Source organism: Manis javanica, chromosome 3 (genome assembly GCF_040802235.1).
Source record: "Manis javanica isolate MJ-LG chromosome 3, MJ_LKY, whole genome shotgun sequence".
Lineage (NCBI taxonomy): Eukaryota > Metazoa > Chordata > Mammalia > Pholidota > Manidae > Manis > Manis javanica.
In genome coordinates, this window is record NC_133158.1 from 13,905,359 (window position 1) to 13,931,420 (window position 26,062).

The following is a 26,062-nucleotide window of genomic DNA, read 5'->3' on the forward strand; positions in this document are numbered from 1 at the left end:
AAACAATATGATGTAATGTAAGCACTTCTTAAAGTTTTTATTTAAATCTTAATTGTGTTGTGCTGTGTGGCTAAATAGGTAGGCATTCTTTTTCTTCTCTTCTGTTAGCTGTTGTTTTTCCTAGTCTCATGGATTTAAATGACGTTTGAGTCCAGAAGTTTGAAATCTGCAGTAGCAATTAGTAACTTTTAATACATGTTTTACTAGATAAATAGATTGAATCTGGTCGTTTCATTCACAGAAGGTAAGAAATCTGTTGGAGGAAGTGTTAGGGAATCAGTGCATGCAAAGTAACCTAATAGATTAAACGGACAGTTACCTTACTGATGAAAATTCGGCAGTAGATAGCAGGCATCTCTCAACCCCTCTCCTGAGGTTCAAGAGAAGATTAGAATGAAGTGCAGTGTATTTTTGAATAATCCTGTCATATTAGACTTTCTCGCAGGATGTTAGTTCTTCTCTTGTTTTGCGAAAATTAAGAGGCAGGCAAAATATTTTATTTACATACTAATTTTACAAAATTCTTTAAAAAGAATGAGAACAATGCTGACAAAGGCTGGCTCTTTCTTAACTTGTCTACATTACTTGTGAACCTATTTCCCATGACTTAGAAGAGGCCACCTTTATCGGCAGAAAGAAATTGCCTATTATTTGTCATTCTTATACTACCTCTTAAGGTTGTCTGCTGGTGCATCTGTGTTGTTTTGATGACTTCCTTGTAGGTCATTCACAGAGTAGGCCTTCGTGGTCTTTCAGGTTTTGTCAGTGTCTTTCAAGCTGATCAGATACTGTTAATGTTTATGGTAATGTGCATTTCTAGTGCAGAATAATTTTTAATAATTTACCTATTGTAGCGAGTGGATTCCTCAACAGAGTAATTTCGTTTTTGCAGAGAACTGCAGTGGTTCTATAGTGAGTGGAGGGTAGAGCAGGGGGTGTTTGCTAGGACCTGAGCTTTGTACCACCTTGGCATTTTGTAGACCCGAAGGATGGAAGCAAACCAGTTATCACTTTGAACTTTGCCTGTATGTTTGAATACTGATTCTTCTTTTTTATGTTATGGTGCATAGGGTTTTTAATGTGTATTTTTACCTTTTGGATAGGTAACATATTCACATGGTGAATAGATCTCCAAGATAAATGATTCAAAATACAAAAGAAAAATGTAGGAACCATGTTCTTTGTAATTCTTCCGTCTGCTAATGGTGAACTGGTTTTGGTACCTTTAGGCTTTGTGTATTCACTTTTCTTTGATGCTTCCTTTTTTTTTTCTGAATTTCATTTTGCTTTGGTAAAGTATAACCGGTTTTAAAATACTCTACATACACTCCCCTGTAATTAATTATGAGGTGCAAACTTATTGTTAAAGTGAAGCCTCACCAGAGCAACATGGTGCTCTTGGGAGATGACTATTTTGGGCCAGGCTTTAATGACCTCTAGGAATTTAGTTTCCCCCTCTCCCCGCCCACACACATTTACTCACTGAATTTGAAAAGTAGCAAGAAATTTTTGAATATACACAAAAAAGAGAGAATACTATAGGAATCCTTATATGTGTGGTTCTTAAGATACAGATCTAGAATCTTAAGGATCATTACCTGTTTCAAAATAGAACCCCGCCCTCCCAAAAAAATCCTTACTGCAGATTCTGTACTCTTAGTAGAAAAGACAAAATATAATATTTGGCCTGATGTGGAAAGATCACCCAGCTAAATTAAGTGAAAAAAATAAGGTGTAGTACAGTGCATATTGTATACACCTTTTTTAAGAAAAAAATGAAATGCATCTTCATAGTTACATAATATGCCTGCAGTAACTTGGGAAGGATACAATAAGAAACCAATAAAAGTGGTTACCTGAGTTACTAGAGCGGGGAAGGAGACTTTGAAGCCTTTTTCTTTGTGAGTTTGTTTGTTTTTTACTTTTTTGAATCATGTGAAAAGTATTAAAAATGAATTTAAATTTCATAAAAAAGTAAATTCACTTAAAAATTTGCTTTAAAAAGAAAAATTCTCAAAATGTATGATTTGAAAATACAGTGTAGTAGTGGTTATCTCCCCAGGCAAACCTTTAGAGTTATGTGGAAGGTCCTTTGACTATGCCAAATAGTTTGCGGACTGATAGGCATGAGAAATACGGTTTAAAGACTACAGTCGTCTTATGTCTACTTATATAGAAGAGAGCTTACGGTAACCTTTTTTCCTTTTTCTACCCTCCCACCCTTTTTTTTTTCTTAAAGGCTGGTGGAGTAGCAGGTGTCTCCGTCGACTTGATCTTATTTCCTCTGGATACCGTTAAAACCAGGCTGCAGAGTCCCCAAGGATTTAATAAGGCAGGTGGTTTTCGCGGAATATACGCTGGGGTTCCTTCTACTGCCATTGGATCCTTTCCTAATGGTAAGAATTATCATTGCCATAAAGCCAGGTTAATGGGACTTTTATCCAGAATGGTTGTGTTACTCCACATAGAATTCCTTATGTATTATAGCTTATGTTCTGAATTTGTTTTCTATTCATAAGCCATTATTTTTTAGTCAACTAGTGCTGTAGACCCATTCCACTCACTGGATTTGTAATGGGAAAAATATGAGCAATCTTTTTTGAAAGCAGTCTTGCTAAAATTGGTTTTGTTGTTAAAATTTCTCATTTGGCGTCCTTAACACTGATCATGACACCTTAGAGCAGTGGTTCTCAGCCTTGCCTGCACGTTAGAATCTCTTGGGGTGCTTTAAAAATCCTGATGCCCGTGTCATCCCTGGTAAGTTTAATTGGTCTGGGCTTTGCCTGGGTAACGGGTTTTGTACCTTCCCGGGTGATTCCAGGGTGAAGCTGAGTTTAATAACTACTGCCTTGGAGATTCTTCTGGAGCAGAGGGTCCTAAGAGGCATTACACCTTTCTGTCTTAACTAAATTGCTCGTCGATGATGCAGCCGACTCCCACTAACTTCCTCCTGGATACTGTCTTTCCATGTCTTGCTTTTGTTTTGGGTTTGAAGTCTTATTTTATGATTTGTGGCCCTCATATTCCATAATCAAAGGAATCTGTTTTATTTGATACACTTACTGGTATCCTTTTTTCAGATACTTATTTCATTTTAATTGTTTACCAATGCTTTGAGTGGCACTTGGAAGCAAACCAAGTAAGCAGAACCCCTCCCCCCAAAAAAAACCTCTGCTGAAGATTCTTAAATTTTATTTTTTCTCATTAGAATTTATGAGACATTGTTTCATGTTTACTTGATGTTTAGATGTCCATCTCTGTCCATCTGTGAGCACAGCATTCAGATAAAGATTTGTAGTGCAAAGAGAAAAATAGCATTTGGTCGTTTGGTTTCTCTTTGTTCTTCACCCCCTTCCTCAGCAATGACTAAAAGAGTAAAAACTGTTTTGAGGTTAATCCTTGAATTTAGTAATTGATTATAGTAAGTTGCTGAGCACCCACTGTGTGTCATTTATTGTTTTATTTGTGGGAGAGGGGCAGTGGCTCCTAATGAGGTCCTGGTGCAGGCACCGATCACCTGAAGAGATTTGAGCCAGCTGTATAAAACTGCCTGCATTGGTCACTGCTCCTCTGGGATCACCTGGCTGGTGGTGGTTGCAGCCTGAGGAATATTCTCAAGCTTCTTGACTTTATCTGTGGAGAACTGACCTCCACTATCAAGCTCTTTCCCTGAGTGTTTCAGACTTAAATGTGACATGATCAAATGCCCTTCAAAGGATGACCTTGCATTCATTTATCTTTCACGTCTAATTTTTCATAGAAATGAAAAACGTCTTTTGTTGGACAGTACATGGCAAGTCTTAAAGCCCTGTTGTGTAGTCAAGATTAGTTCATGGTGATGGGGGTTGCTTTTTCGAGATTTTGATTTCCAGTTGAAATTAAATGGTTGTTTCATTGATGTAAGGGTGAGTTGGTGCAGAAAAAAGTGGTCATGATCATTTTGAATAACCAGTCATGAAGCATTGTCAAATACATACTGTTTGTTTTTAGTTAAGGTATGTTTGCAATTTTAACCTGTCTGTAAATAACTGTAGCTGAATTTTTTATGATTATGTAAAGATATTTTGGATCCCACAAAATCATATCCCTTTCTAGAAAGCTTACTAAAAAAGGTTAAGTGATTTGTTAGTACAAAATGGGAAATGCCAGGTTAGCTGTCACGCCCCCCAGGGCAGGAATCATGTTGTCTGCATTTTTGTAAGCCCAGGGTTTAGCATGTAACATGGGCTCAGTAAAATCTACAGGAGTTAGTGGGATGGGGAGGAGGAAGAGTGTGTATTTTATTATTATCTTTATCTTTTATCTCATAATTTAATAATTAGAGTTGTAATTTGTTTTTTAGAAACATATTTAAACTTTGTGAAAGACTGCTTGTTTTAAATTTCAGCTGCTGCCTTTTTTATCACCTATGAATATGTGAAATGGTTTTTGCACAGTGATTCAGCTTCATACCTGATACCTGTAAAGCATATGTTGGCTGCCTCTGCTGGAGAAGTGGTAAGTAACAAGATATGTATAGAAAATATTTCAAAAATGCAAAGTTTATACATATCTTTGGTATAGATATTACTTCATTTCTAAAAGATCTTTTTTAAAATATGAAAGTCATAAATCCCAATAAATGTAAATGGGTTAAACATCGAAGTTAAAAGGTATATTCGAGATAAGATGAAGGAAAAATCCAGCTATTTACAAGAGACATATCTAAGACATAATTATACTGAAAGAATAAAACTGTAGAATTGAAATAAAATATCCATATGAATTATGATGAGCATTGTGTTGCATCAACATAATTGAGCTGGAACTCCATATCCTAGAACTCCCTTTCCAGGGTGATTCCAGGTTAGGCTGGCTAAAGAGAGAAATTTGCACAAGATTTTAAGGTGGAAGCAACAATTGTGGTTATGTTCAGAAGGTTGGTTAGGCGCTGTTGCAGTTCATATACCTCATCACTGCTCTGTTGGCTTTAGGCAGTAGCCAGGCCTACAGCTCCTCCAGTTCCTACTGGGTCTTCTCCTTCAGGTTCTCTAAATCCCGAGTCAGATGTGTTGGCTGTGTGGTGAAGGGTGCCTGCTTATGCTGCAGGTCACTCACATCATCAAGGTGGCTGAGAGATGCATGTGAACACCAGTTTGTTCTTGCTTTTCCCCATTTCACATCCTCTTTCCTTCCCCATTGCTCGCCCCGATTTCTGTCCTAAAACTATGTAGAAGCAATAGTCCTACATAAACTGCTTAGCCAGCTCCCACCGTTACTGTCCACATTTCTATAATAGCTCTTATTTTCATAGTGGTTCTACTTCTCTGATCAGCCTTCACTGATACAGAAATACTAACTGGAAGAGAGCTGATAGAATAATGTATATATCAGACAACAAAGACTTACAGCCAAAAACAAAGAGACCGTTGCATGATGATAGAAGGAACACTTCTCTTGGGGGATGTAATAAATTTGAACCTGGACTAAATAACAGTCTTAATATAGAGAGCAGAATTACTAGAATTACAAGGAGAAATGAAGAATACAGCTATAATCTTTGATAAGCACTTCTATCTGTAAAAGACTTAAGCAGGCAGGCATAAACTCATTAAGACCAAAGAAGATTTGAACAACACAAAGGCAAGATTGGTCTAATGAGTATGTATAGAGCTCTGTGCCTAACAGTGAAAGATGATTCAGATTTTTCAAGCATACTTGGAACATTAGTAAAAATGTATGATCCAGTGGTCCACAAAGGAACTTCCAACAAATAATGTAGAGACAATGTCACACAGATCATTTGGTGTCTGATTATAATGAAGTAACATGGTAAAGCAATGACAAAAAGATAGTCCACCTCTACCATGTGTTTAAAAGTTAACTCTTTCTCTTGTAAGTCATGAACCAAAAATGAAATAATAATGCAGCTGATAAAATATTTTTAACTAAAAAATAAATGCAAGGTTTTTTTCCCCCTAAACTAGCACAGAGAATAATATAATACCAATAAAACTATCCCCAGTCCCCTCACTCACCTAACTTTTCCCAGCCCCTCCTGCCCAATACTAGAGGATGATGTCTATTAAAATTATTTTTTGTGTGTTCTCCAGAAATTGTTCTTTATCGTTGTTATTTTCAGATCACATGGTCCGGTATTTGTGCAGTTTCACTAAACACAGAACATGGTCATTAACAGGAACAGGCAGCAAAGTGAGGAGAAGGGTCTCAGTTTATATGCCTTTTGTCATTTTATTAATTTTTTTCATGTTTAGAAAAGTAGTGGTGTGTATTAACATCAGGAAATTTGAAAACCAAATCAGCATTCATAAGATTTACATTAAAAAAGTTGTGATATATTGTGGCTTTGTTTTCTCTGCATTCTTTTCCTTTACAAAATTTGGATGAAAATCCACAGATTTGTAACCTAATTTTCTTGAGAATATAGTGAATGAGATGATACAAGAGAGCAATATAAAAATGAAAGATACAAAAGCAAAAAATACAGAAAGATAAAGTAAAAGTGCATATAATTTTAAGAGGAGTGTTAAAAAAGAATGAACAGGTTTATTGAGATTTAATTCACAGAACGTTATGATTTACCCCCTTAAAATGTGTATCAATGGTTTTTAGTATATTCGCAGTTGTGCAACTATCAGCACAATTTTAGAGCATTCTTATCACCCCAAAAAGAAACCTATACCTGTTAGGTTTGCCTTTGCCCTTTGCTGGACATTTCCTATAAGTGGTGTCCTATGATATGTGCTCTTTTGTGACTGGCTCCTTTCACTTAGGATATTTTCAAGGTTTCATTGATGTTATAGCATTTATATCAGAGCTTCATTCTTAAATGCCAAATAGCATTCCATGAGATAAGGACAATACCTCATTCTCTCTGTTCACTCATCCATCAGTTGATGGGCTTTGGGACTGTTTCCACGTTTTGGCTATTAATACATACAACTGCTATGGACATTTGTGGGCAAGTTTTTGTGTTGATGTGTTATCTTGGATATGTACCTAGGAGTGGGATTGGCTGCATGGTAACGTTACATTTAACTCTGAGGAACTGCCTAGGCTGTTTTCCTTTTCTTTCTTGGCAGCGATGTACCAAGGGTTCCACTTTCTGCACATCCTTGTCACCATTTGGTATTTTCTGTCACTTTAATTTTGCCACCAAATTAGATGTCCAGTGACACCTTATTGTGATGCTGATTTGCATTTCCCTGGTATTAAGGATTTTGAGCATCTTTTCATGTGCTTATTGGTTACTTATCTTCTTTGGAGAAGTGTTTATTCAGATCCTTTGCTCATTGTTTAATTGGGCTGTCTTCTTGTTATTGAGTCATAGGAGTTCTTTGTATGCTCTAAATACAAGTTCCTTACTTAGGGATATGATTTGCAAAATTTTTTTCCCATGCTATGTGTTGTCTTTTCACTTTCTTAATGATGCCCTTTGAAGCATAAGTTTTCAATTTTAATATGTCCAATTTGTCTTTTTATCCCGTATTGCTTACGGTTTTGTGTCATATCTAAGAAAGCATTGTCTAATCTGAGATAATGAAGATTTATACCTATTTTTTTCTTCCAAGGGTTTTACAGTTTTAACTCTTACATTTAGGCCTTTGATCCATTTTGAGTTAATTTGTTTTTATCTGGTGTGATGTTCCCTCCACTCTTATGCAAAGTAAGAACTCCAGTGCTTAAATTCTACCTGAAAAACTCCTACACTGAAATTTAAAAGCAATTTATACTTAATTAAAAAATTTTTTTTGCGTATTATCTGGGTTAGATTGTTTTTGTGATTATGTTCTGACATTAAAGCCTTGTTACATGCAGTTATTTTTGAGTATATACATTAAACAACAACAAACCGTGTGAGAGTTACAGTGTTTCTCACAATGTGAAAATCCTGTGACTGTGACAGCCCTTGCCTCTCTTCGCATGTTGGCTTTAAGTTTAAATATGTTTTCATAGATTCTATCTTAGGTTTACATTTTCTAGTATATTGCTGAAAGAACTTGGCCACTTAGTTCATTTCACAGAGGGCCGTCTTGCCTGGAAGCTTGTTTGCCGTGTTGAAGGACAGGCTTTCTGTAACTTACAAACTTTCTGTCTCTTAGACTTACCAAGCTTATATAAGTTGATGTAATTAAGTAGGACAAATAAGAGCTGTTAGATTACTCATGTTAATGGTGTACCTCTTCACTTACGCAAAACACTGTATTCTAATATTTTAACATATATAACTGACATTTAAGAAATATTGGAGCCTTTTTAATGTAATAGTCTGTGTGAACTCTTAGGCATAAGAGATAGTGTAGGCAGATTTTAGTTAGAAAACAAGTATGTGTAAGACTGGACATGTACAATTTTAGGAGATTCTTACCTTTATTGTCTCAGGGATGGTCACTGAGGTGGTGACCTCAAAGTCAGAGGGCTTTTTATAGTTGCTGTGATGCCTGGAGAACTCAGAGGAGAGTTGATCAGCAGGGCCGTAGACTGACTTCACAGGTGGAACATCTGGATGTTGACTTTTAATGTGCGTTACAGTGTAGTAGTTTATTCTTATTTTAGTGTTTATTACTGTTTAGTATGTTTAAAAGATTGTCACATTTATGAAGTTTTTGGAAATTTTGGTTCTGGTGCTGCAGTTATCTTTGAACTTTTTTTTTTAAGGTATCACTGATATACACTTCTATGAAGGTTTCACATGAAAAACATTGTGCTTACTACATTCACCCATATTATCAAGTACCCCCCACACCCCATTGCAGTCACTGTCCGTCAGTCTAGTAAGATGCCACAGAGTCACTGCTTGTCTTCTCTGTGCTACGCTGTCTTCCCCATGAGCCCTCCACCACATCATGTGTGCCAATCATAATACCCCACAATCCCCTTTTCCCTCCCTCCCCACCTGCCCTCCCCCATCCCTCCCCTTTGGTGACCACTAGTCCCTTCTTGGAGTCTTTGAGTCTGCTGCTGTTTTGTTCTTTGAACTTTCTTAAAAAAAACTTTTTCCAAAGCCATTCAATGTCAGTTTTCTTCATAAATTTTGAGAAATATGTGACCACTTTTCTGTCCTAACTTGCTTCGCTTCAGTTTTACAGAGCACAAACTTTTGGTTTCAGATTCATACAAATGTGGTCGCAAAAAGAGAAATAGGTAAATTTAAGAGGAACAAATTTTTATAGGTAAAATAAAAGGGAATAGGAAACAACATTTATAGCTGTCAGTGGGCAGAGAGGCAGAGAGATTTAGGGAAAGCAAGAAATAATTTCGTGCAGTCATTGTTCTGTGACACATTTGCTGTGATGTAAGATTGATACGTTGCAGACAGATTGCTTAGAAACAGTAATGTATTTTTTGGTATCGAATGTGCCCATAATCACTTTGTTGCAGCAACTATAAATATATGGGAGAAACTTAGACGCAGAAGAGCACTGCTACGCTGGCCGCAGCACCTCGCACGCTGCTTTGCCTTACGCTGCAGCGCCTTGATGGAAACTCAGTAGAACTATAATTACAACCTTTACCTCATGTTTGCAGTTTGAAATACAGTAAAATTGATCAAGTAAGACTTAATATATAACAACAGAAGAAAGAGCCCCGTTTGTGCCATTTGTTATTAGGAAGTTTGCTGTACCAAGTCTCTATAAATCCCTACCTCACTTATTCCACAGCTCAGCTTTCATCAGGCACAGGAGAAGCCCGGGGAGAAGTAGAATCTGTAATTAGATCAGAAGGATTGGGGCAGATTTATTTTCATACAACAGATAGATTACAATGGTAGTCATTTTTGTTTTAAGGTTTTAGGATTTGATTTTCCCTGTGTCTTATCCTACTTTGGCCTTAGTTGCCATCGTTTTCAGAAATGAAGAAATATTGTGCAGCCATTGTGAATTTCATGTGTGCATGGGTGACATGTGCCGATGTCCTCATGCACGTAGATGCTGGTAGATTATCCTTTCAGTCCCATTCCAATGTGGAATTGAGAAAGCAGGGAAATAAATTGTATCATGTTTTATAAACACTCTTCTGACAGCCTCTCACAGAGATTCACATATGGCTCAAGCAGGACCTACTTTAGAATCAAATTGCCTAGACAGCTGCTTATAGGTGGGGATTTTGCAGATGGCACCAGGGGCCCTGCATTTTAAACAAGAGTCCCAGCTAGTTCTGGTGCTCACTGCTGTGCAAGCACCACTCACTGAGGATTACTAAAATTTTTAATTTTTCAATTTATACCCCAGTAATAAATATTTTTAAATTGGCTCCGCAGTCCCATACATTAAGAAATTTTACCAAGTGCTGACAACGAAGAGTGCCATACACTGATCCAAAGGCCCATTCCCTTTGTCTTCCTCAGAATCACATGTTTCTAGACCTACTAAAAATCCTAGATTAATAGATTGGTTCGTTTTGAGGGTGGCAGCCTACTCAGACACATAGATTTGGATTTTGAAGTTAATGTGAGGGTTGCCCCAGCTCTGATGTCTTCTCCAAGGCCTGTGCTGTTGAGGAGACTTGGAAGCGAAAGCGGCCTGTGCTATGGCTTAGCTGCTCAAGCAGCCAGCCGCGTCAGTGGGCCTGCTTTGTCCTGTGCTCCCTTGGGCCGGGTGTGTGTGTGTGTGTTCATTGAACATCAGCATATGGGTTAAGCACATCATTTTTGTTCATTCCTAACTGAATTGAATCCCTGGAGGAGTTGATGCTCTCAGGAGTGCGTGTTGTCTATAAAGCACCAACACATGTAACTTACTGTGTTTTCCTTGGTGGGCTCTTAAGCTATTCCTAATTATACTATTAATATGTTCTAAAATATATTTCTAGTGTTTTATCATGGTGTTTACTGGCTTTTTCTAAGGGGCACTACTGAGCAAGGTAATAGAAAAAAAATGGATAACTTTTGATATTTGTTTTATCTTTTGAAGTAATCCTGGTAGATTTTGGAATACCCATAAACTAATATGGGTTAACTTTCATTTGCAGTGGTGACAGTAGTTTGCCAAGCTCTTGTACAGTAGTTGAATTGAGCATGAAAATAAGACAGCTGCCCCTAAAGTGAAGTATAGCTACTCAGTGAGAAGGAAGCTCATAGTAATGCCCCAGATGGCAAGTGCCTTTGTGTATAAAATGGAATGGAGGTGGAAATGTTCAGATACACCTAGGAAATTTTTTGTACAATTAGAAGCTGAAACTGACCTGTCAGATACTTAACCACACTCAAACAAGCATTTTCTCTTTGATGTATTTAAGCCCCTGCATTGTGGAGCTGTACCAAGGAGGCCTGTCACCCTGTTCTCCTGTTTATTTTCATGTGCTTGGGAGCCACCTTTCACTTCAGAGCATTGAGTACATAAGGCAGATAGACTTTTTGATTGCTTCTTAGGAACCCTAACCTGTAAGAATTACACAAAAAATTGTCTCAAGAATATAGAAAGTAACCTTAATATGTTCTAGGCATTGAGGATAAATGACAAGATAAGGGACTGTCTTTAAGAGGCTGGAAGTCTCGAGGCAGAGACAGACATATAGGTGTGAGAGCTCACTAAAGGGTTATAGGTATTTTAAGAAAAATAAGTACCCACAGTGAGAGCTTGAAGAGAAGCAGTGGTCAGTTTTGTCTGGATTGGAGTGGGTAGATGGGCGTTGACTCGGGAAGGCCTGGTTAATAGCTTATCCTTGAGTTGCATTTTAGAGCACGATTGATTGTTAGTTGGGTGGGTGCAAAGAGGGATACTGAATTTATGGGAAGTCCTCATTAAACACTCCCAGGTTCCAAATGGAGCACATGTGTCCAGGCCATCATGAAATGAGGTGTGTGGGGGGATGTCTGAGCAAGAGAGCACCATTGATTGGTATTTTAAGAAAGTTCTGTGGCTGCTGCGTGGAAGTGGTCATAATTTGTGAACGGAGGGGAGGAGACTTTTAGAGAAGTTCCCAGGTTGGGAGGTGACCAGAGCATCAGTAAGGCAGGGGCGGGGGCATGCGGATGGCGGAGCTGAGTTTGAGAGTTAAGACATAGAATCAGCATTAAGAAGGCAGATCTTGCAAAAGCCCTTCCAGAAACATTCCCTCAGTGCATATTTTATCATGGATGCCATTGTTAGTATGTTGCGTCTGTGTGTCCACATGCTTAAACTCTCCAGTGGCAAAGGCTGAGCTGAGTTCATTCAGTATACCATGACTTTCCTGCTGTTGCGGCCATCTGATCTGAGCGAATATGCAAAAAAGGGGAGAAGAGGAAGGAGAGGGGCCCGGTGAGGGAGGGAGGGGAGAGGGAGTGGGGTCAGATGAAGGACGGAGGGAGGGAGGGGAGAGAGGGCGGGGCCCGGGTGAGGGAGGAAGGGGAGAGGGGTGTGGCGGGATGAAGGAGGGAGGGGGGAGAGGGGGCGGGGCCCAGGGGAGGGTCCAGGCTAGATGATGACCCTGCTTATAGGTGCTCATTGAAAGCATGTACATGAACATGCTGAGAGCTGTTTCAGGGAGGCTCTTAGAAAGGAACAGTCTACCCCAACATCCCTCTAGTTTCTTAAGGACATCCTTCCCTAACACAGCTCAGATTGTTTTCTGTTCTATGGACTAGTATGCAGCATGAGCTCAGATGATATTGATTCATGATCTAGAACAGTGCACTCATTGGTTATCTTGGCAAAAGGGAAGGGGAAGCTCTGTTGGCTTTTTATTTAAGAACATTATTGGTTTCTGAAACACAAATTTCAGCTTTATAGAAACAGTGAATACTATGTTCATATTGGGTGATGAAGTTGAAAAAATCATTTTGAGCCACGAGAGTGTTATTGGGTCCGTCACTACACGGCATTGTAAGTGGAAAAACTGAATACTTCTCTCCGAGGACCAAACTACTGAAGACAGGATTAGTCACTTTGTCAGTGACAAACCCTTACTTTTTAAGATATTATTTTGTTAAGATTAGGAATTTTGGTGGCATAATGAATTAAATGCCACTGTCAAAAAATTGCTCTGATTATAATTGATTTGTGATGTGAGTGCCTTTATCTAGTATGGTGACTGGTCCTAAGAAACGTAGAGTAAGAAATTTTGATCCATGTCACTGAGGAGTATATAATAAGTTGGGACATATTTAATAACTATAGACTATTTTGAAGGCCTTTGTAAGGAGACAGCATACGGATCACAAGAAGTCAAGGTATGCAGATGAGGGCTGGAAATTTTACTTCTCTCACAGCCTTTTGCTGTGTGTCTATGGTCCATTTACTTAACCTTACTGAGCTGCTGTTTTCCTTTTCATCAGAAATAGAATTAATGTACCCCACTTACAGATCTTATAGGCATTAAGTGACACTTGATCAAGTGCTTAGCCTAACATCTGATACACAGGGCACCTCAAGATACTGTGGCTTCAATTCTAGACCACCCCAGTGAGGCACATAATTGCCAGAGAGCACATATCACAATAAAGGGAGGCAAATTAATTTTCTGGTTTTCTAGTGCATATGAAAGTTATGTTTACACTATACGGTAGGCTATTAAATGTGCAATAGCATTATGTCTAAAAAATTATGTACATAACCGTAATTTAAAAATACTTTTGTTGCTAAAAATGATAGCTGTCATCTGTCGTTTTGGCGAGTTGTGATCATTTTGCTGCTGGAGGGCCTCACCTTGATGTTGATGACTGCTGGCTGATGGGGCCGGGGGCGGGGGCGTTGCTGAAGGTTGGGGTGGCTGTAGAAGTTCTTAAAATAAGGCAACAATGAAGTTTGCCGCATGATGGACTTTTCTTTTCACAAAATAACAGCCCCCCTAAAGATGTCCTCATCCCTGGAACCTGTGACTATGCTACCCAGCATGGCAAATGGACTTTGCAGTTATGATTAAGTTAAGGACCTTGAGCTGGGAACTTTTGCTTGGCTTATCCAGGTGAGCCCGGGGTAATTACATATGTCCCTGTGAGAGGGAAGCGGCAGTGTTTTTAAGAGAGAGGTTGTAAGATGTTGTACTGCTGGCTTGAAGGTGAATGAAAGGGATCACAGACCTAGGAATGGATGTGGCCTCTAGAAACAAATGGATGCTCCGTTAGAGCCCCTGGAAAGGCTGCCAGCTGGCTGACTCTCTGATTTTAGCTCAGGGAGACCTATTACGGATTTCTGACCTATGGAATTACAAGAGCAAATTTCTGTTCTTTGAAGGCACTAAATATGCAGTAATTTGGTATAACAACAATAGGAAACTGTATCATATACCATCTCCATTTTCAGGTTTATATCCGTAGAAATCTACAAATCTATATCCATGGGGGATTTTGTCACCTCCTGTGAAATCATGGCTGATTTCTGTAATGGAAAGGCGCAAAAGTGAGAAATCTATTCAAGACTTAACTCTTGTGTTAAACACTATGTACAACTTTAGAAAAAAATAATTTTTTTGTTGAGAAGACCATTAATTTTCTGGATTATCAAGGACAGTAGTTTTGTCAGGCAAGGGAAGACTTAATTCCTACAAAAATGAAAATTTCTTTTCTTCTAATGCCTTTTGAGAATTTATATTAATAGGAAGAGTATTATAATTAAGGGAGGTGTGATGAACTTAAGTTCCCATATCATTGGGTAAAATTTAAACCCTAAGGAGGATGAATTAGAAATTCAGAAATTGCCTTGAAGGTTATTTTATTGACAGCTGTGATTCCGTTTGTAACCAGAAGATGGCAGAAATGGCATACAAATTAACTTTTCAGTTCCAATTTCAAATGGTGGTGTAAAAAGATATGTTAGATATTCTTAATTGGGAAACCTGCTTTCCAAAAAGAATTTTGGGAATTACAAAAACAATGTAGAATAGAATGCAAGTAAGCATTTCAAAGATCTTAGGTTTCCTTTCTTCTTACTAATTTGCCACATTAAGTTTACTCTGCAAAATCCAAAGGGGCTTTTGCTTTGAATGTGATTAAACTTTGGCTGTATTCATGTTGTTTAGGTTTCTTTGAAACTCATATAGATTTGCCTCTCTAACCATGATTGATTAGCTGATTCTAAACCTTGAAACTAAGTTCATTAGAGGCATGTAAATGTGATATACTTACGATGAAAAATAATTCTGGAGATAATAAAAAGAAGTGCGTTCCACCCTTGCTTCCTAAGCCAAGTAGCTCCCTGACCTTCAGTAACTTCTATCTCTGATTATATATAAAGTGCAGACAACTGGCTTTTAATGTCAGAGGAATGTTTACAGGTTGTTGATAACAAGTTTCCTAGGGAAAAGTAGAAGTCAGCTAAGTTTTTGTGAACTATTTGAAATAGTTGGGAAAAGTGTATAATGTTAATACAAGGCACTTGGGTGATGCCCAGTGACTTTAAAGAGCATTTCTAGAGTGAGAGAATGGAAGTGAGCCTGTAAAATGCTGGCAGACGATGTGTGGAGGTGGGAGACTTGACTGTGTCATTCAAAGGACCACACATTTCTCCAGTCTCTCTCCTCTCTCCCTGTCCCTGTCCCTGTCTTCCTTGACTTTACCTAAAGGGGGGCTGATGCTCACTATAACTTTTTCCCCTTTCACACACTTAGTCTTATAATTTGTAGTTTTGCGTCTTGGTGTTTAATAAATGCTAAAAGGATGTGTTCAGCTGTCTATTGCAAAAATAAATAAAAAACATACCAGTAAAGTTTCTATGTCAAAGAAAGATAAATCTTGGTAGCAACTTCATTATCATAATACATTCTTACTCTAAAATTCATAGTTTTGTTATGTTTAATTTTAATGAGGTCAGTAATGCATTTAAATGTTGATAAAAGACTGGGCTGTGTGTTTTCTTTATGGGAAGCTTTACTTTTGATAGAACGTTAACATAAAGTCTTCTTGGGTTTAAATGAAAATGCCACCATCCCTGTGTCATGGATTCATTCTGGCCCTAGATTTATGAGGAAAGAATGCTCTAAAGGCTGGATTTACCAAGAGACCCACAGATGACATTACCTTTATTTTCTTTCAGAGAATCACAATACTGTAATGTGTTTTTGTTCTTGTGTAGTGAAATACTCTGTTGTAGCTTAAATTCAAATCTAAAAAAGATCAGAGTTAATAGAAAACCAAATGGAAGGCCACCGAGTTACTGGCGGAAATAGACAGCGGCATTCCATTGTGGCCTCTCTCTTATGCCAAAATTGCCATGCCGCGGAAGTCAGGAAGGCATGTGGGGTGCTTTGTACCCCTTCTGTTAGTAGATTGTTTTTCATCTGAGAACCTTCCCAAAGGTTTTCTTCTGCTTCTGTATTTTTAAGAAATAACATGATGTAAGAACATGGAGGGTTATGAAGCATGAAGTTCCATAAATATTTATGCCAAGTTACAAAAGTAGACAATTCCCATTTCCTTGACATATTGGGGTCATATTTCAGTCTTGACCTCTTGAATTGAAAAATACAAGGAGTTCGCATACCCTTTTCTTTCTTTTTTCTTTCCTTTTTTATTTATGTATTTTCATTTCTTTAATGAGTTTTAGATGATGCTCGGAGCTGTCCTGTTAGGTTCATGTAAGTGTCAATGGACTTTGTTTTCTATCCTGGTTTGTAAGTATGGATTTAAAAGTTTACCCACTTATCAAAAGTAACCTAGTTTATGTCCAATTTAAGGCCTTAGTGGTAAGCTGTTTAATCTGTTTTTGTGTGTTTCACACATTTATTAAAAATAAATGTCGAGGCTTGCAAAGCATATTTTAAATTAGCCCTTCATTTTTTTTCTCCCTCACTAAACTCTTTGGTCCATAACAAATTTATTTTTGCCCTTTGAAATTATATTAAAGTTATGAAGAAATACATGCTTATTGTGGAAAATATAGAAAATGTAGGTAGGCAGAAAAGGGGCAGCATCACCTGAGATCCCCTCTACTTTGTCTAGGTTTTATATAACTATACATGTAAACAGCCCACTTGGTCCAAGGGGAAAAAAGCATGTATTTAAAAAATTCTGAAGTATTAGTAGTCATCTGTAGAAATGATTGATTTTGGTGTTTCCTCTCCTCTTGGGTAGTTTGATATACTTTCTACATAATATAATGCAAAAAAATATACAAGGTACAGTTTTATTTGTCACTTACATCTAAATAAAACTGGGGAAAAAATAAAGTAGAGAGATGTTTCCCCCCAGTTGATTTAGTAAGGTTGATGGGTATTTTCTTCTTGTCTTTATGGTGTTTATGTCTTAGGTGAAGAGAAAATTATATATCTTAAAAACCATATGGTAGAAGTTAAAAATGTCAGGTAGGATGGTTTATTTTGAGAAATTGAAGTAAGGAGGAAATCATTTACTTGGAGAATAAAGAGGAAATATTTTGAGATAAAGATTGGGGGAAATTAAGAATTACAGAAATTGAGACTTAAAGATTACCATAAAGATTTCTGGACCAAGTCAAATAGGAAATTGAAGGCCCAGGAAGGGGACCGAGTGCTTGAGAGCTGCTTATGGCTGTGGCCACAGCCAGGCTTTCCTCTGGAGACCACTGGCCAGACCACTGGGCGTCTCTCCTATAGCTGGGCCCTGAAGGAGAGGTCCAGTCTAGACTCAGGGCTGGCACCCTCAGCTGAGGGGCGGCTCTGGCCACCGGGTGTCACTGCAGTGCACACATGTGTGAGGACTCCTGACTGCTTTTTTCATAACCTTTGGGGGTCTTCCTATGTTATCACATTTCTTTCCTAGATTGGCAACTTCTGCCTTGCTGTGACCACTTGCCCACATCCTATGTACAGATGTTACCACGGTGAATAAAACAAGGTAAAGAAGTGATCCTTGGCCCTATGGCCACCTTTAACTGTGAGCCCACTTGTCCTAACTTCTCAGCCAGCGTCCTGTAGTAGCCCACCTCTGCATGTCTGTCTCTGAATTACTTACTCATTTACTATAATGGGTCTCCTGTCACAACCACTTCATTGAAAGAAAGCTAGTGAAGTCCGTTTAACCCTCATCTGTGCGCTGTTTGAGACTCTTGACTCATTGCTCTGCAAATCTCCATTTGAAACTTCTGGCCCTACTGAATATAAAATAAGGGTCTTGGTTACTTGCAATTGAAACTGATCTTGGCTAATGTTTGGAGAAAATGTTCTTTTTTTGGAAAGTTGGCAGACAGTTAAGTAGCCTTCCCTTATCCCTTCAGAATGCTGGTTTGATTTGGGAGGCAGTGTCCCTAATTCTTTGCTAGATCTGTGTATTCTCAGGGTTCCCAGCAAGGGGTGGCCATGCCGCACAATTCTGACCAGCATGTGCAAATGGACACCTGCTGGGGGACATCAGAGAGAAGGAGGCGGCCTGTTCTTTTAGCTTTGACCCCAGTCGTGTGACAAGGTGTTGCTGGAGGATGTAAGGGCCATGCCATTCGTGAGGCATCGGGCCTGCGGATGCCAAGCCAGTATGCCAAGGGCACAGGGCAGAGGATGGGAAGAGCATGGGTTCTAGCTCCCTGAGATTCTGTGCTCAACGCTTAACTGCCCATCACCACAATCCTTGTTAGATGACGTAATTAACTGTCATTCATTGCCTAAGCCACTGGCTGGTGTTCTGTTATTTGTATCCAAAAGGTACTTCTGTCGTAAACTCAGAACACCATTTGATGGTTCTTGGAGTACCTGGAAGATTGGGGAATGCAGCGTGGGAAGGGAGGCCAGGGTGAGAACCGCAGCGGGGCCTGCAGCTCAGGAACAGCGTGGCTGGGGCGCACTGCCCGGGGACTGCCCTCTGGACCGCCTCGGGCTGTAATGGATGTCCCGCTGCCACAGTCGCGGCACAACAGCGCCTCCAGTATGAATAGGATGCACGACTCTGGTGTGATTTTACGTTTTCTAGTTGCCACATTAAAAACAATGAAGAAAACCAGCTGGATAAATTTAGTAACATTTTTATTAAGCCAAACATATCACAGTATTAATATTTCAACATGTAATAAATATAAAAAAGAATTGCTAATGGAATATTTTGTATATTTTTTGTACTAAGCTTTAAAAATCTGTATTTAATGCAACAGCACACCTCAGCTGGGCTAGCCCCTTTGCAAGGGCTGTGTTGGCTCAGGTGTCGAGTGGCCTGTGTGTTGGCCGCCATAGCTCAAGAATGACTCCAGCCCAGCCTAACTCATGGGACTGTGTCTCCCTGCCCGGGCCAGGGAGGGGAGTGACAGACACCCTTGTTTTCCTGAGCTGGGAAGCCTCTTGGATGTGAAGAGTTGAAAACTGGGCAGCCAGAGAAGACAGGTGCTCACCACAGTGGCATTTCCCTCCTGGCCCTTCCCTTGTGTGTCTCACCAGTTCTTCCCTCCGTGTCTGCCCTTTAAAAAGGGTGATCCTCAGGGTGCCACTGTTGGCCTTTTGGCCTTCCCTTCGTGCTCCTTCTTTGATCTAGTCTCTCTCTGGTTTCAGCCATTAACGTAGACCCGTGACTTCATATCTATTTCTAACCCTGTTATATTCTAGCGTGGTAGCTATATATGCCTTTCCTGGATAGACACGGCCCCTTACGTGTCCCACTGACTTCTCACCATTACCCAGTCTCAGCTTGTCATCTTCCCTCTACAACTGCTGTTCCTCCTCTGACCCTGGACCTTATTTAATACAGCCGCTGTGTTGTAGGGGCATCTGACTTTCTCCTCACACCCTCACTTCTAACCTCTCACCGGTCTTGGGCCCTGTTCATTTGCTCTTAACTTTTCCGCCAGTGCGGCCCTCCTGCTCTGAGCCGCATTAATTCCCCCCGTCTCCCAGAGGACTGGGGCAGAGGCCTCATAACGTGTCTGCTGCCTGTGCTTTGTGTCCCCCTTCACTTCCCTTCCTCTCCTCCACCTCCCCCCGCCCCCCAGCTCTTCCCCGCCCTGCGGCCAGAGTGCCCTCTAACGCACACAGTGCTGTTTCTCTGCCTCAGCTTTTCCAGTCACTCCTGTTGTCTGTGGGACAGAGGCCAAGCTCCTTACTGTGGCATAGAGGGCCTCCTTGTCTGTCTGTCCATTCTGTCCTCCCTTCACTTCTGACCTTAAACTTGATGTTTTGGCCACATGGAATCGGGTGGATAGGAACTGTGGAATGCTCTCTTGATAATGGGCTGGCCCTGTTACCCTGGAACACACTGTGGATTCACGTGGTTTTTCTGGGTGCCCTCTCCCCATCATGCCCTTTGCACCTTTCTTGCCAGTGAAGTCTTGCTCATTTGGGAGGCTCAGTGAAGGCATAATCTCTGGCAGTGTTCCCTGAGTTTGGAGGCTGGACTAAAATACCCCACCTCTCTATTTACCATTCTCTGTGTCTCTTTATTTTTCTGCCTATGATCTGAAATGATCTGTATGTAGCTGGGGGTTCTTTGAGGCCAGTGTAGCAGCTTATCCTTCTCTTATCATGCAACTCGTTGTGCACCATCTGGCTCAGTATGTTTTTGTTGAACTGCATTAGTCAAGTTTGAAGAACCGAGGGTGGAAGGATATTGGCCAAATTGCAGACATCTTGCAAACAAAAAGCATTCAAGTGTGTGATGAGTGAAGAAGGAGAGATCAGATTATTTTGTTTTCTAAGTCTGGTCAGTTTTGGAAGACAAATAATCTCAGGTAGTGAAGCCTTTGTTATCTTAACCATACCTGTTGTACTGCATCAACATAAAGCACTGTCACTCATGAGTTACCCCGTAGAGGTGATGTGCCACTGTGAACGTGACGGATCGCACCCCATACCTCTTCGTCCCTTGTGTTCTGGGGCGCTGAGGTCTATATCTATTCTCTGCCTGCTCTGCTCTTGCCAAGGCTAATACCAAAGAAGAATTTACCAGTGTTTATACCTAGAGTAGCAGTTGGCAAGCTATTGCCTCTTTTTATAGAGTGAATTTTATTGGAACACAGCTACAGCATTAATTTACACATTATGTATGGCTGCTCTGTGCTCCCACAGCGTAGTTGAATGCTTGTGACAGACCATGTGGCTTGCAAAGTCTGAAATGTTTACTATAATAAGTTTGCCAACCCATACCTGAGAGCCACTTAGTGTTGTAAAGACAAAGCCTAAGGAATCTGTATTGGGTGATAATCTCCAATTAGGAATTAGAAGCATACAGATTGAAAAGGACAAATCTCTTTGAGTTTGTGTACCCTGTTTAGCAGATTTCTTGCTGCTCTACATTTTACTACAATCATTTTTCTACATGTATCATTGAAGACAGATTGTCCACATTTCTTACTTTGCCTCAAATATATGTATATTTATTACGTATTTAATAACATGTTTGTGGGTGTGGGTGTGTATATATATATGCACACACACACATACATGTTTTTTAAGTTTGAAAGTTCTAAAATTACTCCAGCCATTTGGAAAGCATTGAACAAGTCAGGTATGTGATATGTACGTTAAAGAGAGAGTTTGTATTTTTGTCAGATTGCTTAGTTGGTAGAGACTTAAGTATGTCACTTCCATGAAAACAGCTCAAGATATTAATTCATCTGTTGCCCTCCCTATAGTCCTTTCCCCATCCTTGCCTCTGTCCTTTGGTGGACACAATTTCCTGTGGTTTAACCAATTCATTACTGTTCTTATTTCTGAAAACACGTAGGCTGTGAGGGCAGAGTCCTGGACGTACGTTTGCCGTGGCATGTACCTCCCCCTGCCATGTCACCAAGGGCTGTGTTAGAGTTCTTTGTTGACTGGTCAGGTGTGCAGGTGGACCAGTCAGGATCGATGTCAACTTGAATGCTGGAGCAGGGCCTGCCCAGGAGTACCTGGCTGGTGGGGGAATCGGGGGTGCTGGGGTTGGGAGCTGATTGAGGCTGGGGTCGGGCATGAGGTGAGAGGATAGGGTTCACCAGCTGATGATTAGTGTTGCTTCTGTCAATGTGTACATTACTTCAGTAAAGCAAAGGCCCTTTTGATTCATTCTTCCATCAGACGTTTATGCACTCTCCCATGTGAAGACTAGATGGTGTCCTAGGAGTTAGGGATTCAAAAATGAGTAAATGCATTTCTTGCCAGACAGATGTGCTTGGAACAGCATGGTAGGAGGTGGGAGATTGATACAGCACCAGGGTGGAAAGGTTCTGGGCAGACAAAATAACAACATGTTCATTATGGGTCTGTTTTTTAGGCCAGAAAAAACACCTTTTGACATCTTGCGCTGAACTAATAAAAAACTAAATTTTCATAGCAGTTACTTTTCTAAGATCTAAATAAATTTATCTATTTTAGGTTGCCTGCCTGATTCGAGTTCCTTCTGAAGTGGTTAAGCAGAGGGCACAGGTATCTTCTGCTTCGAGAACATTTCAGATTTTCTCTAACATCTTATATCAAGAGGTGAGATGTGTTTTCAAGCTCTCACTCTTTTTTTTGTTATTGAGAAAGAATTTATAGTAACTAATGTGAACGCTGAGCCTATCATCCCAGGAGCCTCAGAAGAGACCTTAAAGCTAAATTTTATGTTATGTCCAGTTATCGCAGCTTTTTATGGTGATGTTATCTTTGCCTTACCTTCACTTGTTTTCAAATTTTAATTTTAATCTTAATTTCAGTTTTAAATTTCGAAGTACAAATTGGATGCCACTACTGTATACATTTTCTATATTAAAATCCTTCTATAGTTATTTTGGAATCAGACATGGACTAAATAACAAATATATACAGTGAGTAAAAATATTAAATTAAAACATTGTAATTCTTTTTTACTTGCGGGTCCAGTCGTTCTTGTGGCCATGTCACTGGGGACCAGTGAGCCACTTTTCTTTATATTTTTTACAGAAGCCTTTTTTTTGGTGGAAGTCAATCCCCTGGAAATTTCAGTGACTCTAGGTTTTAGAAAAGTTATTCTCAGTGGTTCCTCTTGGCACCTCAGGGAGTAAACGACGAGTAGTCAGATGAATGAGATCATTCCAGTGGAGAGCCCTGGTTGAAACCTGGGTATGGTTAAGTAGGTAAGCGAAGCCTTTTCCATAGCTTTTATCACTTTTAAGAAATCATTAATGAATTTCTGATATCTTCTGATTGAAACTATGAAGTATATAATTCTGTTTCTGCTTGAAAGGATAATTGGCATTCCATGCAATTGCTTTCTTTTGGAAATATGTTTATTTAAAGCATCTCAAGTATTATTTTTCAGGAGGAGAAACGTTGAAAGCACCTAAAGGTAAATTAATATGTAGTTAGTCTCAGTAGATGCTCCCCTTTGAAAGGGAGCTGACCTGAGCTTAATGAGCTTTAGGCCAGTTTAGAACGTTTCAACCTCTTACAGAACTGTGATCACTGTGAATATTTTAAAGCCCGAACTTTTGGAAAGCTAAATATCTTTATTCAGAATATCATTGCAAAATCTCTGTTGTTCTACCTTTTTGAGTCCTTTTGTTTTGTTTTGTTTTATTTCAGGGCGTCCAGGGACTGTACCGAGGCTACAAAAGCACAGTTTTAAGAGAGGTAACTCATTTTCCAGTGTTGAAGTACAAAAGAATAATGTGCTTGTTCAGTGAGTTACCTAGAGGAAGTTCGTTTAAAAAGTTAAAATGGGGAAATTACCACTTTTTAAAACATTGCTGAGTCCTATCTTGGTTCTTGCACCTAGCGAATGGGTAGAGTGGGTTTGCTGAGAGACTGATCAGAGCGGCCCATCCTCTAGCGTTGTTGTCATTCTAGGGAGGCTAAATTTAGAGCTGAAATATTAAAAAGTAGCTACTTAAGTGTAAGATCCCAAGTTAAGTACTCTGATATACAGGGTGAATGAAAGGAACTGGGAAGTTCAGTCTGGCATGGTATCTGGGTACTGCTGGTGACACGCAGCGCAGGGTGCCCCAGATGGCCGCTTCACCTGTCTGTGATGTCCGACTCTAATATCCTGTGATTCAATATGTGGTAAATCCATTCTTCTTTGGGGGAGGGGGTTGAAAAAGCAAAATGATTTCAGTGTGTTACTACAGGAAGCATATTTTAATTTTGCCGCACATAGAGGATGATATTTTGAAGTTCGAAAGTTCATTTATGGATATGATTTGGAACATCATATATTTTAAGAATTGAAATCTTAGGGTTCCCCCCTAAGATACTTAAAGTATACAAGTTGATGGTTTGATATATGCACAGATTTGTGAAAGGAGTGGGACATGACTTTCTGTTAATGACAACACAAATGAGAATCTGCATGTGTGCTCTGTATCCTTGTTTTCTGTTTGCAGTTCCTTGGGTGGTAAAATGTTGTTGTTTATAAAAATAATTTAGGTAAATGTTCTCATAATTAGCAGAATATTGAAATTCTTTGAAATCCCTACTTTTATTCCTTGGTAGGTTTTTGTTTTGTGTTTTTACTGCAATTTACAGCCTTTTTTATGAAACACCAGCACCCTATTACATGTTCTGTACAAATCAAAGCTTTGTGCAAGGTAACAACCTTTGTTGTAGTTGATACAGATATTTGAAAAACTTCTTTTGAAGGAAAACTGAATGTTTGAAAATTAGTTATTTGTGTGAAGATGACTTCCGCCTTTCAAAAATATCTCCTGTACTATATCTTCATTCTGTACTTATTTTCCAACTCACTAAACATGTATTATTTACTCAGATTTCACCTGCGTGCAGGAGAGAGGGGGAGAGCACAATGAACCTTTTTGTTTTTCTGAGAGATGCTGAATAAATATATTTACATGCCAAAGAATACTGGTTTTGCATACGAACTAATACATAAAACACATGGTTACAACTGCATTCTGTTCTTTAAAAAATTTGTTTTGACATCTGTCACACTAGTAATTAATTTCTATGTCACGCTTCTTGCAGGTAGTGCAACCCCACTCAGGTGATTTTATTTACTCAAAATGGCAGTGCTTTGTTGGAAATTTAATTGGGGTCTTCTGCATTATGCGTATTCATAAAAGATCCTTCAGAACTGATTTTAGTTGAAATATTGCTTTTGTACAGATTGCCTGATAGGATGAGAGAAAAATTATTGCAGAATGAAACATAGCTTCTTTTCAAAATAAGAAAAATAAGAAGTGATATGTCTGCTTTAAACAAAATTTTTGCATTATAAATAGTTTCAGTTCTTACATTATTCTGACACCAATATCTAATGTGTTTGCCCAGAGCTTGTTTGATTGTTTCAATAAGAAAATACATTGAAGCCTTAGTGAGAATCACCAGGAAACTTACACGTTTATTCTGTGCATAATTTTTTCTTTAAAACAGTTTTATCTTCCTAGCAGTAGGCCATTTGAATGAGGTTGAAGTTTGAATCCATGCATTATAAGGTAGATTATGTGTGTTCTTTAGATTTTGTGAATTCTATCATGTATATATGTATATATGTGTTTTACTGCATTTGATGTTTGTGGAGATTGCGTTGCATTTCTTATCCCTTATGTTCTCCTAAATTATTTTAGTTACTGTGAAATTTAGACAGAATCTAAGCAAGGTTAAGAGATTTTAGTTACTGTGAAATTTAGATGGAATCTAAGCAAGGTTAAGAGATTGTACTATTTGCCTTACCCTTTCAGTATTCATTTCCTCAAGATCTTGGCCATTTTAGATGTGGTCAAGCATCACGATACAGTGGTGTTACTGCTTAGGACAGAAATCAGGAACAAAATCTCAGCTACTTTCACAGCCTGGCTGATCTCAGAGGGCCTATTGCCCTATAGGTTCTATGGAGAGCAGCATCAAGATGGCGGGGGTGACTTAGGAGCATGTCTCTAGAGAAAGGCAGGTCATTGTGAAAGGAGAGAAATAAGTTCAGCAAATGCATTTTATCCACAGATTCTAGTCAGCAGTCGTTTTAAGAGTGCCTGCTGCGTGGTGAACCACATGGACCATCCCTGCCCTAAGGGATTCACATTCTCGTGGGAAAACAAATGAGAGAGTCGACACTTTATATCGCTGTAATACATGTATGTACAGCATATACAAGATGCATGTGAGATGACAGAAGGCGCAGTGTTGGGGGTACTCAGGTGGCATTTCTTGAATTCATAAAAATGGGTCTTGAATCACTCCCTGAAGGAGCGGCAGTTAGACACTGTGAAGGCAGAGGTGACACAATGAGGAAGGGCCCAGTGTGAAAGAGCATGTGCACACTTGTTAACCTCAGCAGAATCGGCGTGATTTCTCCCTTCCTCAA

General features: G+C 39.3%; 1 protein-coding gene across 3 annotated transcripts in view; it reads left to right on the forward strand.

Moving 5' to 3' along the window:
• Positions 1–26,062, forward strand: part of SLC25A26 (solute carrier family 25 member 26) — a 145,775-nt gene that overhangs the window by 8,283 nt on the left and 111,430 nt on the right. For 2 of the 3 annotated variants that reach the window (XM_073230870.1, XM_037019103.2), the window contains exons 2-5: positions 2,240–2,396; positions 4,388–4,497; positions 22,162–22,266; positions 23,329–23,376. In XM_073230870.1, the coding sequence (XP_073086971.1) occupies positions 2,240–2,396; positions 4,388–4,497; positions 22,162–22,266; positions 23,329–23,376 (420 nt within the window). The remainder of the gene's footprint in view (positions 1–2,239; positions 2,397–4,387; positions 4,498–22,161; positions 22,267–23,328; positions 23,377–26,062) is intronic. The other variant, XM_037019104.2, reaches the window with a different exon arrangement.